This window comes from Diplotaxodon limnothrissa, linkage group LG7 (genome assembly GCF_057381915.1).
Source record: "Diplotaxodon limnothrissa isolate DT_005_m linkage group LG7, D_limnothrissa_male_GT1.1, whole genome shotgun sequence".
Lineage (NCBI taxonomy): Eukaryota > Metazoa > Chordata > Actinopteri > Cichliformes > Cichlidae > Diplotaxodon > Diplotaxodon limnothrissa.
The window spans coordinates 37,730,635-37,748,312 of NC_140602.1; the positions used below are offsets into that span (position 1 = coordinate 37,730,635).

The following is a 17,678-nucleotide window of genomic DNA, read 5'->3' on the forward strand; positions in this document are numbered from 1 at the left end:
ACTGGGTTTGGAGAGTGTGTATATGACCGTTCCAACTTTTGTAACAACCTCCTCAAAAGTATTATGCCTTCGCCCTAAACGGTGTAATGATTGTGTCATCCTTAGGAGATGGTAACTTCATCTTCACGCTCCAGACATTTAACTAAGAAACAAAAAGCAGCTGAAAGACATTCAGGCTAATTCAGCAAACCTGGTATACAGGACGATCAGAAAGTGTGTCGAGGTCATTCAGCGGGATGCTGAGACACCAGTGTGAGCTTCTTCTGACATACAGCTTTCCACATGGACATAGCTGCAGTGGGTCCTGACCTCTGGACAAGGGCCAGTTCCTACCCTACCTCAATATGCAGATTTTCTTAGCTCAACTGACCCAGGTCGGCCCCCTGCAAACACATGCAAAATGTCTTTGCAGCAATTTCTAGCTATACAAGGGCTACTAATACTGCAATGCATGCCCAGTTCATTCTTACCATGAGAAAAAGACAACATCTCGGTATAGAAATGCGTGATCTAGTGCTGTTCCGTTCAAAAACACTTTCAAACATTCTCACAACTAAGATCATAATAAACCTGTCGCATAATTAGCTATCACAGTTGTTAGAATGAATTACAAAAAAACCTTAGCCCCATCTAAAGGGACTAAAAGGAAAAGACCTTTAGTCAGCCTCAAAACCCTAAACTTTATGAATAAATCCTCACTCAACTACTTTCAGCAGAGCACATTATGGGGTGGGGGTGGGGGGGCAGGAGTGAAAGAAGTTATGTAAAAGAAACAAGAAATAAAAGGAGAGATAGCACCACAGCACAATACTCAAAAACAAGAAGTTGGGACTTTGAAACACCTAAAAGCGCTTCATTTCTCAGAGCTACAATCTCATTATTTTCCCCAACAGTGCCTCAGCATATAAGGTGAAATATTACTGCATTTTAAATCAAAGCGCTGAGCATCACAAAGGAATCTGTGCTGTTGTTCAAGACAAATGAAAATAGTTCACATAGCAACTCTGATATGGGTCTCTGAATAGATTAACTTTTCTCTTGGTTAATTTATTGAACATTTTAAAAAAAATGTGGGAAGGGTTCAGGTTTGAGTTAGACGGATATCCCAAACTTTCAAACAGTAGGGAATTTCTTCTACTTCCAGCTTAGTGGCAGATGAGTATTAGCTATCATACTAGTCCTCAGTAATTAAATTTCTAAATTGTGCCATTTTTGCCCAAAGGAAATGTGTGGTATTCATTTCAAGAAGGAATGAGCTGAGGTCAGCAGTAGGAGTTTCTGTTCTACTGAGGCTTATTGAAGACTTTACGACTATGCTAGCAGCTTTGGACGGCTTTGCTAGTGTTTCCTGGTGTCAATGTTAACATGCTAAAGCACAGAAAATCTATCTAATAGCTAAGGCTGAGGTGAACATCATTCATATTATAGATGCCAAAGAAGCAAAGGAGTGCACAATGTTGATGGTAATGATGTTGACTTATTAAGCTGTATTAACTAATGAACATGACTGTGAGAAAAAGAGATAATTCACTGCAAAAAAACAAACTCCAAACTCATGGCTGAGAAGAGGAAAAGTCATAGTAAAATGGTAATGGTAAATGGCTTTACTAGTCCCTAAGGACCCCAAAGCGCTTTACACATCCAGTCATCCACCCATTCACGCACACTGGCGATGGCAAGCTACATTGTAGCCACAGCCACCCTGGGGTGCACTGAAAGAGGAGAGGCTGCCGGACACTGGCGCCACCGGACGCTCTGACAACCACCAGTAGGCAACGGGTGAAGTGTCTTGCCCACTTGACCGAGACTGTCCAAGCCAGGGCTCGAACCGGCAACCTTCCGATTACAAGGCAAACTCCCAACTATTGAGCCATGATCGCCCCATGGTACTCCCAAAACCAGCAGGATGGCATTCCAAGTCTGTGTGTGCCCCTGTGCTTATGAGCCATAGCATCACCCCTCTGCCTCTGCTCTGGCTACAACTTGTGCAGCGTGGATGCCTGGGGAGCGAGATCAATGCCACAACTTTCACACTGAGGGGGAAAAAGGAAACAACTCTCTATGGTCCATCAGACTTTTCTGCACTAGAATGACTTTCCATTTCTGGGAGCACGGCTGAACCTACAATAAAAAAAAGAAAAGAAAGAATGATCCGGCCTTTTCAGATGCTGTTAGGTTTCCCTCAGTGCAGCACCGAATGAGCTCAGAAACCCTTTTGAAAACAACAGAACCAATACTGGAAAAGCCAGAAGAAGGAGGTGATATATTAAACTGCCAACAGAACAGTGCAGCATTGCTACTTGTTCCCTTTCTAGAAAAAAGAACATGTGAGTGGCAGAGACTTGGCTTTAGGGAGCCTCTGTAATTTCTTTAGTTTCTTTATAATGTGCCCACTAACAGTGCAAGATTTAGTAGGGTTGTCTCCTTTTCTTTTCGCAAAAGACTCTGAATGCTTGGATCGTGTTTGTGGTTTCTCAGTACAACCTGCATTTAAAAGAGTTCCAATGCATTTTATTTATTTTATTCCAGCTACAGTCCAAAGCTCCAAAACAGGGAGTCACTCCAGTTTCAGAACATGAACTTGTTTTTCTTTTTTTTTCCCAGACTGTGAGGATTGTCTACAACCATCTCTCTGCGATGAATACAATCCAGTGTGACTATTAACTGCATGCATGTGTCCACACAATGCTGCAACCACACACACAACGACCACACTGTGTTAGTCAGGGTGGAAACATGCTGTACCGGGAAGTCTGACTGTGCCAGCGAGCTAACAAAGTCTCCAGTGTGTGTGTGTACGTGAGAGAGTGTGTTGGCCTTCTAAAAACACTCTGGTGTCCATATTGAGCAGTGCTGCAGGTGTGGGCAGTCGGCAATTTCACTTTGACCTTTAATATTGCGCACAGCTTGGCACCTTTGGCTGCATAGTGCAAACCCCACTGTGCTGAACTCACCAACCAAATGCGTCTCCATCTAAGGAAATTGGACTACATGAATAACTCTGGCTGGAATTTTTTATACCCCACAGAAAGTGTGACTGCAAACTAATAACTGCAGGGGCTACTTGGAGTTATTTTTGGAGGGTCTTGCCTTAAAGTCCATTCTAAACTTCAGTTGCAACCACCTATTTTCATAGTCTCGTGGTTTTCAGGTTTTGGGGTGGGTTTTTTTTTTTTTAGCAATTAGGACACTGGTGGCTTGAGGACACAAACAGTAAAATTGTGATGGGCCAGCAAACCTGTTTTGTGGAGTAAAATCATTGGGCTTACTATTTAATAAAAGTATGGGGAAAATAATGTTAGGCTTTTAAGCGTTTGGAAATAAATCTGGCCTGGCCCCAGTTATATAACGAGTCAAACATATACAGGAAAAACTGTTTTATGCAGTGTATGTAGAAAATGAGAACATACAGAAAGCCACAATCACACCAGCTCAGGCTCCAGGCTCCCAAGGTAAAAACTAAGGGGATTATTGATTGTTACCATTAAGGCTGACACAGGTCCAGTCTGGCCATTAGCTTTCTATCTTCCCACCACTGAAACCACTCTCCTTTATCACAAAGGGCACTAAGGTACCCAGCTGAGTGAATAAACTCCAACCACAACAGGAATGATAGCAATGTCACTCTTCATTTCAAATCTTTTTTCTTTTACATTCTAGAATCCATCTTCATCATCTCTTTAAATGCATACCTCCAACACTGGAGTTTTTCAGACATTATTTTCTCCAACACTTAACCTCTGTCTGCCAGAATTTTCGTCTCTATGCCTGCCTGCGCCAAGTCTGCGACCCTCCGTTCTCTGCGGGTGTCCTCTCACGTCATCACTCTATCCGTCTGATTGCGTAGTCAGATGACTTGTCTCATCGAGCTCACAGAAGCCTGGAGAAACCCCCGCTCAAAAGGAAATTCTGAAAAATGTTTATAACATTTAAAATACAACCTTTTTTTTCTGAGCTTCCAATAAAAGCGCAAAGAATTTTGAATAAAATCCCAAATTACTGTTTAAGATGAAATCATAAAAATAAAAAAAAAGACGCAACTCTGAAGTCAGTGACTGACATGTTTGACAGGATTAGTCTGTTTCTGTCCCTCACTCCATTTCGGCCTCTTTTTTTTTTCACCCCCCCCCCCCAATCCTAATCCTGCTTTTCCCCCTTCTTCTCCTTGAGCTTGAGCCTTACAGGAGCATCCAGAAGCAAACTAATATCCATTCTCTGAACTTACTGCTCACATCGAGCCCGTCTCCTTCCCCTTTGTCAAGCTTTCACCCTAATCTCTATAATGCAGTCTCTGGCAGGAGCTGCTGTATGTGCTTTGTCCAGGGCTGGGCCCTGGCTCTGGGTTGATGAGCAGGTAGCTATATGGGCACTTTCTCTGCTGGTAATTGCAGCCAAGGCAGACAGAGCACAGCATGGGGGAAAGGCGTGTAGGTGTGCATACACACTCACATCCAAAAGAAGCTAAGAATTATGTTCAGGAGTGTGTCTCACTACATCAGATATGGAAGTAAATGTCAGAAATGGGCTTAGACTCCTGAATTAATTCATCTTTTCTTCAAGTGTGACACATAAAGTAGCATTTAATAAAATTAAAAAAAAAAAATCCTCATTACTAATATTTCTACAGAAAATGTTTGCAATGGGAATATTTGACTTGACTAATTTTAGTCTTTTGTTTCATTGCTTTAGAGAACTCTGGCCCTTCATGAGCCTACTTTGACATTTCTAAATGCAAACTGCAGTGAACTCTAAGAGATTTGTGGAATATTAATTTGAAAACTCACACACTGTTCATCTACTGGAAAGTTTTTTAACCGGACACTTTTTTTGGCCTCCACTTATCTAGTGGGAATTTGGGAATCAACCACTATTTTATTCCTGTCAAATTGTCTTATTATTGGCATTTCTCATAGATTCAGCTAAAGAAATGCAAATAAATTATCTGTTCTTGTGACAGGCTGCTAGTAACAAAGTGCCTAAAAATACTATGTTCTTTGTTAAGTTTTCTGTTATGTTTACACACAACATTGGTCCCTTGAGTTAGATAGATTTATTATGCTTAAGGCTTCAGAGGTCAGTGTTACGTGGTTTAACAAACAAAAAACACATTCCTCTGAAAATGGTCAGGTACAAGGAATGGACTAAAAATAAGTGGAAAAAGCAACCTCATCCAACGTCTGACATCCAAAGAAAAGCTTTAATAGACCTTCAGAAAGCCTGGAGAACTATTGCTCAAAAGCATGTTAAAAAATAACAACAAAATCTTTCTGGAAACAAAATATTAAAAAAAAAGATGTAGTGGTGGCTTGAGACTTTTGCCGAAAAAAAGACAAGCTGCACATTTTGCCATAAAAAATATTTTCATGTAATGAACATTTAGATTTTGTAAGTACAGTCTTTAGTCATCCAATCAAGCCAAAATTTATTTATTTTTGGTTCCTGAGCCACTCCATGTTCCCTTAAGAAAGGGAACTTTTAGCTTTACCAGCACATCATGCAGTCCACCCAACAAGCCACATAAGGTCTGTGCATCTTTGCTACCTACAACAATGCCCCCGCAGAGAAATGAATGAACAGAAGCACAGAGGAGGGAATCAGTTTAGTGGTCGCTGCAGGGGGCATTTATAACACCTGGCAAGCTACCCAGCAGCACACAATAAGGATCCTGGCTGCTAGCTTTTTATCAACCATATCAAATTACCATGTGCCATGCTGAACACAAGGTACACCCACAGGTAAAAACACAATTATTTTGACCTACATGGATTAGAGGTGAGACACGGGTGGGGGAGAGGCAAGTGGGAACACTAGAATCTGGGAAAGAAAAAAAAAGAAAGACCATCTTGACCATATGCTGCAGAATCTGGCAGAGAAATGTGGTAGAACAGGAGGAAGGTGGTGTATTAATGGGATTAGTAAAAGGTAAGTGGGCTTGAGCATCTTGCCAATATCAGGCTGTCGCTATCACACTTAAATGTGTTGCTGTGACTTTCTATAATACATGCCGCAGGTAATGAGAAACTATGTCATCCACTCAGTCTAATTTCCATTTTACAACCCTTTGATAAGGGGAAATCAGAGAGCACGGGCTCCAGCAGAGACTTTATGGCCCTGAGCTTCAATCTGTGTGCGCATGTTTGTGCACAAATGTGCGGGTTTCAGTGTCCACCTACACACACTAGTGTGTATATGTGTGTGTGTGTCCTTCAGCACTTTGTGTTCCTGTTGATGAACTGGACCGTATAAAAGGCAATGACAAATTTAATGGCTTCCATAGACAGCACTGTTAACGTTCCAATTGAGTGAAGTGTTTTTTTCCACTTGTACAGTCATGCATGTCTGACACAGTGACTTTTTTTTTGGCAAAGCAAGTGATAAGCCCAAATTTAAAGTGCTCTAAATCTGTGCTTTAAATAGTGCAGAGGACTTGAGTTCTGAGTATAATTTTCTTTCTGGTCTGAGATTCTACTGACTTATACATTTGTCCCCAGAGATCAGAGGTTGGAGTGACTGCAGAATCCCTGAGGGTTACTCTTCAATGATACTAAAGGAAAGCTGATATCTAATCAATAGGGTGCAACCTTGCAAGAATTGTCTCTACTCTTACATATACAAATAGCCAATCATAAAAATATTTTCTGAATTAAATCTTCACTTTTAGTAATAAATCTGATCTTTGATTTCTATGTGACATGTGGGACAATGATGTCTTAACAGCGACCTGACATGCACAGTTAAGAAGAGTCCGTGTAGGTACATCTTTTCATCTTGTGTATAGTATGTACTTGAAATGATAATTCTCATTTAAAATCATTTAATTTGAAATATTAGATGTTTATATAGCCGAGATCTTCACTATTAGACCCCAAGCCGAACCCCAATGACCGACTTTTACTGTGCGTCAGTAAACACGGGGTCCATTAACGCTGGTAGGATGCAACTAACTGGAAAAGCTTTTCCTTTTATTGGTGCCTCTGTCCCTTTATACCACTTAATACTGGTGTTGGAAGTGCAGAGAAAGAGTTTTTGCAGTTTTCCTAGTGATCCCACCTTGTTAACAAACAAATGAATCATTTTCTCTGACACACACTGCCATTCGTTAAACCTAATGGCTTTTTAAAAAGTAGCTTATTTCTCCTGCTTCTCTAAATCTACCTTGACATTCTGAGTGCCAAATGTCTCCTGAAATAATAAGGTGCTGAGTCATTGTTTATGCCATAACACTGAAGGTTTGGGAAATAATCATCAATTTGAGAGCAAGTATGTCACAATTACATAATGGAAAATATATATTGAAATCCAGTTTCAAATAAATATGATTTATATGAGCTCAGTGGGCTTGTATTTTAGTGCCATTTGTAAGTAATCGCTGTAATGAAGGGGTGAAAAATAGGACAGACAGCAGTTTTGGTGAGGTCTTTTTTTTTCATTCCAGTGACTATACCTCAGAGGATACCTGTCCATCACAGCTGTGCTTCTGAAGCCTCAGGGGTGGAAAAATTGGGGGAGGGGAAATAATGAGAGCTCACACCAGCTGCGATGAATTCAAGCAGCCTTGCTCTGTGGGGGCCCTTCCTATTTATCCCCTTAGTTTAGTCGTGCTGTGCTCCAAGACACCAATCTCGCAACAAGGACACACCCTCCAGTGACCAATGAATCACAGTTCGAACGCGAGAGAGAGTTGTGATCACACCTCAGCAGCCTTTTGGGTACTGAGCAATGCATAACAGTGAGCTGAGAATCTTCAAAAGGGCCAGGCTGAACACGAAGCTTGAGCCAAATCAAATCTTTTCTTTTTCCCTGTCAGTTTCTTTCTAGCAGCGTATAGTAACCTTCACTGCCACCCAAAACAAAAGAGGCCAATTATTTCCACAGTGGGATTCACACTAAACCGGGCTTTAAAAGTTCAATAAACGGTTTTAAAACAGCCCATCACTTTGCTTTTTTTCCTTCTCCTTAGCGTGTGGTTTAAATGACACTCCTACTCAATGCTGTCAGAGGAAGAATAGTAGCAAAATAAATTGCAGAGGAAGAAAGGAACAAAGACAAAACACTTAAGCTATGTGAGATATTGCCACTGATGCAGAAAGGTATTGTCGCTTTAGTTTCAACATTTGAATAGCATTAAGATTTTCTTTCTTTCTTTGTGATTGCAACAACAGAATTTCATAAAACAAAACAAAAAATAAATATAGTTTCAAGTAAGCATCGTTGTCACTGTTGAAGAGAATGTGAATTCAACATGAATTCGTGACAGAGTTTCTTTATAACTACCTGGTGCTAACTTAGTTATTGACTAATACATTAAGTAGACATCAACAGTTCCACATCATTACTCAGTATGGTACTTTCCTGTGGATGTTTTTGGTCCTAGCCTCAGAATCATTACACCCCTCCGCTGAACCACCTGTTCTGACGGGTGTGGCAATAACGAGCTGCAGAAGTAATGAGGCTGTGGGAGTGTAGCACGGGAAGGAGAGACAGAAGGGGGTCTAAACACGTGAAGAGGGAGGAAGTTTTCATTTATAATTAATGTTAGGAGAAATATCATCAGCACCGTGGCATTTACAATGAATTATTCATTTCTATCTAGGAAGCTTTATGTAAAAACTTGCAGTCGGGGGGTCTTGATGGACAGTCGGTGAAGAGGGAGAGCACAGGGATGGAAAGAGCAGCCACAAACCTGTCTGCTGAGGCAGGAGGGAGTGTTTTCACTGAAGGTTATAAGGATAGATTCTTTCTTCTGGGAGCAGTAGGGGTAATCCTGGATCAAGGGATATTTTGTTGGTGGATAGGCTGTGGTAGATGAGGAATTTAGATCAAGTAAAAGCAGAAGTAACACAACGCATCCTACTAATGCTGAAATATCTCTATTATGATACTGATGCATTACATGTAAGTAGTAATAATCTAACGTCAGCATAAGCGATCTTTCTTTTAGGTTCTTTTAGGTGATAAAATGTTGCATAAAACTTCAAGGTGAAGATTTCCCTGTAGTTCCCACGAACAGTTAAGGCAGCAAAACGCCCCTGTTTGATGCTCAATCTTAGCCAATATACAATATTGAGGTACTTTTTGTGTGACTGTAACTGGAAGCTAAATGCTAAAGAATGCCAAGAAACATCAGAATAATTTTAAAAAAACAAATCTCCCCCCCCTCCCCAGAGTGTCTTAGAGATCAACTTTATCATTAAACTATAAGCACAAGTGATTGCACTGCCTCGAAACTAGCCCAGTTGCACCAACAAACATTCACAAGCATATATTTTGCAAGAAATACAGAAAGCCTTATCTCCTTCACAAGGATGAGGTAACTGAGAATGTTAGCTTTGAAAATCCACTTAGTCCCTGACAGGTAAAGGACAGTTGCTGAGGATGGGGCCACTAATGGAAGTTGACGCATTCACCCGAGTTGCCAACATTGGCTACTTGACCCTTAAACCTCCCTCTATCACTTACTACACTCTCTCCAGCCTGAACCTGACAGGCACAGATCACAACCCATTTCGCAGTTTTGTGAATCAATACCAATAATGCACCAAGCATGGAAGCCTGCACACTAAGTGGAGAATTCAGCCTTATATAATTTCCATTGCTAAACAAAAACACAAGCTTTCAGCGGATAATTAACCTCAGGAACTTCTTTGTAACTCCAGCTTTGGTGAAAATTAAAATAAATAAATAAAAACACCTATGATGTCAGAGCAAACACATTATATGAATTCTCCAAATGCACAATAACTTTCCTTCATGCACATGAGTTGTAATGTTAGTGACATTAAGCAGCAAATCAAGTCTTACCTATCATTTCTTTTACTCAAATCTACTAGAAATGAAGCAAAATAATTCCATAAGCTAGGCAATTTCTGAGTTTAACTTATCATAACAAAATAATGCACAGAGTACATGAAATGCAGCAAGCCTGCTAATACAATGAAAACAATTGCAAAGAGCTCCTAGGGTTAGAATGTATATTTTATACTGTATGACATGTTCACAAACTGGCTACAAATGAGCACAAGGGTGTGTAACTGAGGTTAAAACATACTTCAGTAAATAGCATTCAGGCAAGTGGCCAGCAGTGGTTGAGGCACGTTCCAGATGTTAGTAGCACTGGGCGTGGATGCTAAGCAACTAGCTATTTTCAGCCACAGAGCGCAGAAAGGAAATGAAAGGAGCAGAGTTCAGTGTGCAGAGATTTCAGGGCAGCAGACAGGATAATCAAACACCGCCGACCATTGGCAATCATGGCGTCCCGACACAATTGTGGCTCGCCTGCAGCTAGCTAAGTCCTATCACAACACACTCACAGTGAAAGTGGTGTGAGATGAATGAGTGGGAAAGGAGGACAGTGAGGAAGGGAAATCAGAAAGGGGTTTATTGCCAAATGTTGAGCAGGTTTACAACATTAGGAAATTGCTGCGGTGCTTCAGTGCAAACATAGTGTTCATAAATAGCACTTAAATAGACATGAAAAAATAAAAGTAGGGATAAGAATTAAAAGTGCTACGTAGAAAGATATGTGCATGAGCTATACATGAGATATATACATGAGAATAAGAATTAAGAGTGCTACGTTGAAAGATATATACATGAGTGCAGGTGGTGATCAGTGCCAATCATGGAATGATGCAGTGACACAGCGTAGGGTCATGTGTTAGTAGCGGGAACAGTCATATGGTTATTGTTCATGTGTCCAACAGCAGAGGGGAAGAAACTGTTCTTATGGCGAGAGGTTCTGGTGCGAATGGACCGGAGCCTCCTGCCTGAGGGGAGCAGGTCAAACAGACTGTGTCCAGGGTGAGAAGGGTCAGCTGAGATCCGAGCTGCACGCCACAATGTCCTGGAGGTGTACAGGTCCTGCAAAGATGGGAGTCTGCAGCCAATCACCTTCTCAGCAGAGCGCACAACACGCTGCAGTCTCTGTTTGTCCCTGATAGTGGCTCCAGCGTACCACACGGTGATGGAGGAGGTGAGGATGGACTCGATGATTGCAGTGTAGAACTGCATCATCGTCCGTGTTGGCAGGTTGAATTTCTTCAGCTGCCTCAGGAAGTACATCCTCTGCTGGGCTTTCTTAATGACGGAGGTGATGGTGGGCTCCCACTTCAGGTCCTGGGTGATGGTGGTACCCAGGAAGCGGAATGAGTCCACAGAGGTGATGGGGGTGTCAGTCAGGATGATGGGGGGGAGTGGGGCTGTGTGCTTCCTGAAGTCCACAATAATCTCCACTGTCTTCTGGGCATTCAGCACCAGGTTGTTGTGGCTGCACCAGGACACCAGACGTTCAACCTCCCTCCTGTAGGCAGACTCATCCCCGTCCGAGATGAGTCCAATAACGGTGGTGTCATCTGCAAACTTGATTAGCTTGACAGACTGGTGGGTGGAGGTGCAGCAGTTTGTGTACAGGGAGAAGAGCAGAGGAGAAAGAAAGGCTGCTGGAAAAAGGAGCAGTTGGTACAAATGAAATGGGGAGACTGGTGCGTGTTTGTGCTGGGATTCCTTCACATTACAGCTCTCCATCTGTTTAAAGGTTTGTATTGTGTATTTGACATTAGATTAGGCTATAGCCTCCGATGCTGTCCAAATATCTGTGCTATCCTACTATGAAATGTAGGATTTATTCTAAAGCACATTAAATTCAAGCAAATTTCAAGCATAAATACTTTTCCAAAGTTCTAAAGTGGATAATTTAACTTGGTGGAAAATGAGCACAAAGTTACTGTTAGCACACTGAAAAATGTGCTCGCTGTCATCTGAATAACCCTGCAAAGTGGTATCTGATTCATATAAACACAAACTCACACTGTGTCATGTGTCACTGTGTGGCAGACAGGCTTGTGGACCCAGAACACAGACACAGGGCTGGAATCACTGGAGCTTTATTGCTAAACTTCCAAGAATACACAGAACTGGCAGGTAGAGCAGGGCGATATGGCCAAAAATATTTATCACGATATATATTTGAAAATTTGCGATAACGATATAACCGACGATATAATTGATGCGAGACAAAATACAACTCCACAACATTACTAGCGCAAAAAGACAACCTTCCATTTATTTTCACTTAAACAAGAAGCTGGTTTTTATGTACATTAAAGCTTTATAAAAATGTAACAGTGCAAATGCTAATTCCTTGCTGAAAGTTTAACCAAAAGGCATTTCCAGTAGAAATGGGCTGACATATCCTGAGCATAACCATGTATAATATCCACTGAAGTTAAAAAGAGGTGCTTTGCAACATTAAACTGCAGTGTGCAGTACGTATTTTTCGGACCATAAGGTGCACGGGATTATAAGGCACATTAAGCGAAACAAAGCAGTCAGATAAATCAAACTTTATTAAACTCATTCTTCTTGCTTCCTCCACTTCTGTACCATTGATTCATTAATGTTGAATTCTCTGGCAGCTGCTCTATTCCCATGTTGTTGCAGTATATTAATGACTAACCTCGTATTGTGGATGGATTATCTCAGTTGTTCTCCTGACTGAAGTTTGGTCCGTTTACAGCATCCTGCCATGCGATTGCATTTGTCTCTAACCATGAAGAACCTTCACGTTAACTTTTATAAGTGGAAAAGTGTTAGTGTTCGTCCTCCAGCTTCACTGTTTATGTTATGCTAACATAGCTGTATCGCTAGCGATCACGTAGCACATCATTATATACCAGCTAGCCCAACTTCAGTAACCCTACAAACATCACTGCTGTTTAGTTTCCTGTCTTCATTTATGTTGGAAGTGATAGCAGAGCTGTACGTTTGATTTTTTTCAGAAATCTCTCAGTCAGAACATGCAATATCATGCTTAGGTAACTAGCGAAACTAGCGAGCTAACTTCCGCTAGCTTCCTGCTAACTTCTAACTCCGTTAAATGTAATAACTTTTGTTTTCATGGATGCCTGGAAGTTAAACTTTATAGTTACACCTGGTAAAGCAGCAATGCTGATCGTTTTATTAAAGATGAAAGAATTTAGACAGGTTTTAACTCTCAGTGATGCTGCAGTGTTGTTTGACCTGAAGCATACGGAGTTTAGGACCCAGATTACTCCCAGATTTAAGAGCATCTTAGTCCGACAAATATGACAATAACAACGGCCGCTTGCATGTTCTGCAAAAAAATGTGCTTTGTTGTGTATCTGACGGACAAACACCAAACCAGTTCCACATCACGGAAGTTGCACCATTTTTACAAACCAATTCTGGTTCATCTGTTTCACTCAACAATCGGCCATGTGCGTATGAAAACAAAGGCACTGCGCATGCGCGTTTTACTCCCATTCTATCGCGATATTTCATTTTCCTATCGTTGCCTAACATTATACCGGTATTACCGTGAAGGGTATAATATGGCCCAGCCCTACTGGCAGGTACCAGAGCACATTAGCGAGAACCACTGAACAGAACGCCCACACAGCATTGCGGTAGATTGCGACGAGGAACAGAGGGAAATGCAGCTAATAAATAGACACAGGGAATGAGGGCAGAGGGGAAACACCTGGGGAACACGGCTGGGTATAATCTAATTGACAGACAGGGAAAGGAAAACGAAACATGATGCAGCACACAATGATGGACAAGTGACTATCAGAATAAAACAGGAAGTACGAGAAACATAACAAAGCTGAAAGACTGAGAGACCCAGCGAGCTAGAGACAAGAGAAAGAGCTAGAGAGTTAGGGACAGGAGTGGGAGAGAGAGGGACACTGAGAAACCAGAAAGACACAGAGAGACAGACAAAGACAACTGGGGAAACAAAGGTAAATAAACATAGAAACAAGACTGACTTCCACAGGAGATGCTGAGGACAAGACACAGAGATGAAACAAAGACATAAAAGGACCCTAATATCAAACAAGACACCATGAACTAGAAATATAGATAAACTCAGAGACACTCAAAAGAACTAAAGTCAGGACTAAATTCAAAGCTTGAACTTAAATTGTCTTCTTAATGCAATGGTATGAAACCACAACAAAACTCAAAACACTAGGTTAAAAACGGGGGACCATGACGTACTGAACATCCACTTTCCATTCAAATGCAGCCTACAAGTGAAATTCACCTTGACACTTCACTATCAAGTCACTGAGCATTACTTTTATAGCTTTACACTTCACAAGTCCCTCAGTCATGGATCCAAGGCTATTTCAATCTAGAAATGGATCCAAGCAACTCTGGCTGCATCTCAAATAAATGACGCCATTTCCTTTAATGAAGACAGCAAATCTGTCAGAAAGCTTCCTTCCTCCACTGCTCTCCAGTCACACATGGAAAATTACCAAACTGTTGATAGATGGTTAACAGGTGCAGGCTAATTATGCTAATCATGGCAACAGCCAAATAAACTGATTACCATGTTCATTTAAATGACAGCAATGTTCCTTTGGTGGCTAATTAAAATAGGTTGGGAGAAAGGAAACGAGGCGGCTGGGTTCGGATGGAGGGAGGTGTTTAAATAAAAGCGTTCTCTGGGGTCTACTGTAATAAGCTGTATTTCATTGGTTTAATGATGTCATAATGAATTTCTAATGATGGGGGATGGGTTAGAGCGCAAAGAATCAAAGTGTGGCGATATGTGCATGAAAGCATACAAGGGCTTCACAAAACAAGCGAGCATAAGCCGAAGTTGGATGTGGCCAAAGGTGTCTTGGGATGAAATTACTTTGATTATTAAAAAAAAGAAAAGTCGGTAGAAAACATCGAGTTGGTTATTTGCTTCATCTGTTTCAATACCAGCCCCGCTGGAAAACGTAGCGGGGAGGTTTTGGAGGCACAATTACTTTGTAATAGCATTGGGCTCTTTTGGCCTTGAATCTCTCTGCCTGTGACCTGCGGAAAGCCATCATTAGAGGAAGAGATGGTGACCAGAGACCAAGGGAGATGAACTCTGGGTCCCCTGGCAGCAAATGTGGAGGTATGAAAGGTGGATGGGGGCTGATTAATGTTTATAGAAGCTCTGCCACCAAAAAAAAAAAAAAAACCCCTCTCCCCAAACCCATCTGGTTTAATTCCACTCTTAAATTATAGCTTTCACTGTAGTTCCAACCAACCATTAGGGCTGTACTTAGCAGAATGCCCTGTTTGTTACTCTGATCCCAAGCATTTTCAACAAAAATTAGTACAGAAAGAAGGGAAGAATGAGATATTTTCACTGTATCCTATTCACATATTTAGGACCTAATTCATAATGTCCCATTGTTCTGTATCAGACGTGGACACGACATTTTTTGCGTCAAGGTAACAAAAGAGGATGGCTCATATAAACTGCAAGAATAAAACGTCCCTCTTTATCTTCCGTTTATGAGGCATGCTCACTATTTAAATGTATGTCACATTAGTGGGGATCTGCTCAATTCAATATATTATAATGTGATGTTTGGCCCTTAATGGAAAATCAATAGTGAGACAAGCCTGCCACCACTGAGACCATACAAAAGCAATTTCTAAATTGACATATGGAGGGCCTATGTGATTGATTCTGACTGCCGTTGGATTTTAATACCATTCACTGAAAGCTCATTGACTCTCAGATATCGTCTTGTGGTTTATCTACAAACTGCCAAATGAGTCCTTGTCTCCTTTAACTTTCCTTTCATTCCTTTTTTCCTCTTCTTTCATTGGGCCTATATTTTTCAGCCCACAGCAGGATGAGCGAGCGTGTTTAAGATCTGGAATTTAATAGATTAATGAGTAGATAACATTCCTCATTGTCATCATTCAAAAATGATGTAATATAGTTTATTCATACATCACCTCTACAGAATATTCTCCAGGCTTCAGTATAAATACAGCTTTTTCAATCAGCTGAAAGGCTACAGTATTAACATCACATAAACATGTACCACATAAGTCTTGGCACAATGGCATGAGCTGCCACCATCTAATTTATGAACATCATGCATTACATGCAGCCTGTTTTAACAGCCGAAAAGAAGCCAAGGCTCACTCTGTAGCCACACACGGTGCAGTCAAAGCTATTACATCTTCAGCAGCTGAAACCAACACGATATGTTGACCATGGCATGATTGTCTTGTTATACAACAGACACACTAGAGAAAACCATGGTTGCAGACTAGTATCTGATCAAAATTATTATCACAGGGCAACCACATTTTTTTTCTAGCCAAAGAGGTTGCCATCCAGTTTTTACTTTTTGACTAAGCTAACCAGCGAGAGATGCATGGAAAAAAGTCATATTTAAAAGCAGTGCTGTATGTTGATATTTTTAATGATATATAAACCTGGAGTTAAACCAGCTGATTTGATGATAAACTTTTTCAGGACCAGATGAAAGAAAGTAACCAGAAGTGTTTTCCCCCAGGTATGTACAACAGCTGGGTGCATCCTAAGGTATTCCCAGTTCTGGTAGAAAAATATAATCCCCTCCTGAGTTTTCTGGATCAACAAATTGGTAGAAGTGCTAAGATCATCTTCAAAGAAATCCTGATTTGATGTTAAACCACCTCGAGTGTTTTTCTTTCCTAGATGTCTGGCTGTCAAGCCAGGTACAAGGAGCCAACATGTAGCTTTGCAGTCTGCCTAAATTTTCACATTTAGGAAATTCCTCTGAGGGTCTCTGGTTAACCACTAAATACGTTTTTAAAAGTCCACTTTAATATTGCACAAAACAAATGTTCATTAAACTCTTCATCAGCTAATACTATGCACAAGTGAGTCAGACATCTTCACTGTTGGGCCAACACACATATCCCACCTTACTGTAGGCACAGATTGCAGAATGTTAGGAAAGAGTATTGCACTTAACTCTCGTCACTTAGTGACACGAGATGAGATTGCTGACCCTGAGGTGCTACACACCAAATGCTCAGCTGAGCTCTCAGCTCCACAATGACAGCTAATGTAACCAGCTGACCAGTTTGACTTTGAACTACCTTTAAACTCATGCAAGCCTTACAGGCATGCTGCACTATAATGCACATGTCTTCTACACATGCTTTTCACATTATATTGAGGGCAAAATGAGTATTCATAAGTTCCAAACAAGCAGTAGTAACAGCAGAAGAAAAACGAGTATCATGTGATAAACGCAGCAAATTCCACATTTCAAAGCTGAAAAATGTCCAGACTCAAATTCCAGCCTGTAGAACAAGATCTAATCAGAAAAATGCCACATCTTGAATGTTGTAGCCTGATTGATATTATCAGAAACACAAGCAACATCATGTCTCTAAGTAGCCAGCGCAGTTAAAGTGGGCAGTACTGTTTCTGTCCCATGCAATGTCAAAGGACATTTTGGAGACTAAACAGCTGAACATGCATCCATGTTTTGTAATGTTTAACTCACCTTGCCAAAGTCTCTGACATCAAAGAGGTCGAACGGGTCAAAGAGTTCACTGTTACGGAGCCCAAACTTGTCATGACACACCTTCAGAAATGTCCGGATGTTCTTCAAACACAGGAACTAAAACCAGAAAAAAAAGGAAATAAATAATATCATTTAATTATAAATTCACAAAACAATATGAAAGCAAAAAAACAACAACACACTCACAAAAAAAACACATCTTGGACTCATTTAGGTGTTTATCAACATGACTAAACAAGAAGTATGTTTTCCTTGGAAACATGTTGTCAGTTTAATATTATAATTCAGTGCCACAGCATTCTTGGAAATAGATAATTTCCTGGTTAATGATGGCCAGGCTGCCCCAGT

At 40.9% G+C, this 17,678-nt stretch overlaps 1 protein-coding gene across 3 annotated transcripts in view; it reads right to left on the bottom strand.

Annotated features, from left to right (window-relative positions):
* Positions 1-17,678, bottom strand: part of vav2 (vav guanine nucleotide exchange factor 2) — a 193,663-nt gene that overhangs the window by 119,892 nt on the left and 56,093 nt on the right. For all 3 annotated transcript variants that reach the window (XM_085359664.1, XM_085359663.1, XM_085359665.1), the window contains exon 2: positions 17,310-17,426. In XM_085359664.1, coding sequence (XP_085215790.1) covers positions 17,310-17,426 — 117 coding nt within the window. The remainder of the gene's footprint in view (positions 1-17,309; positions 17,427-17,678) is intronic.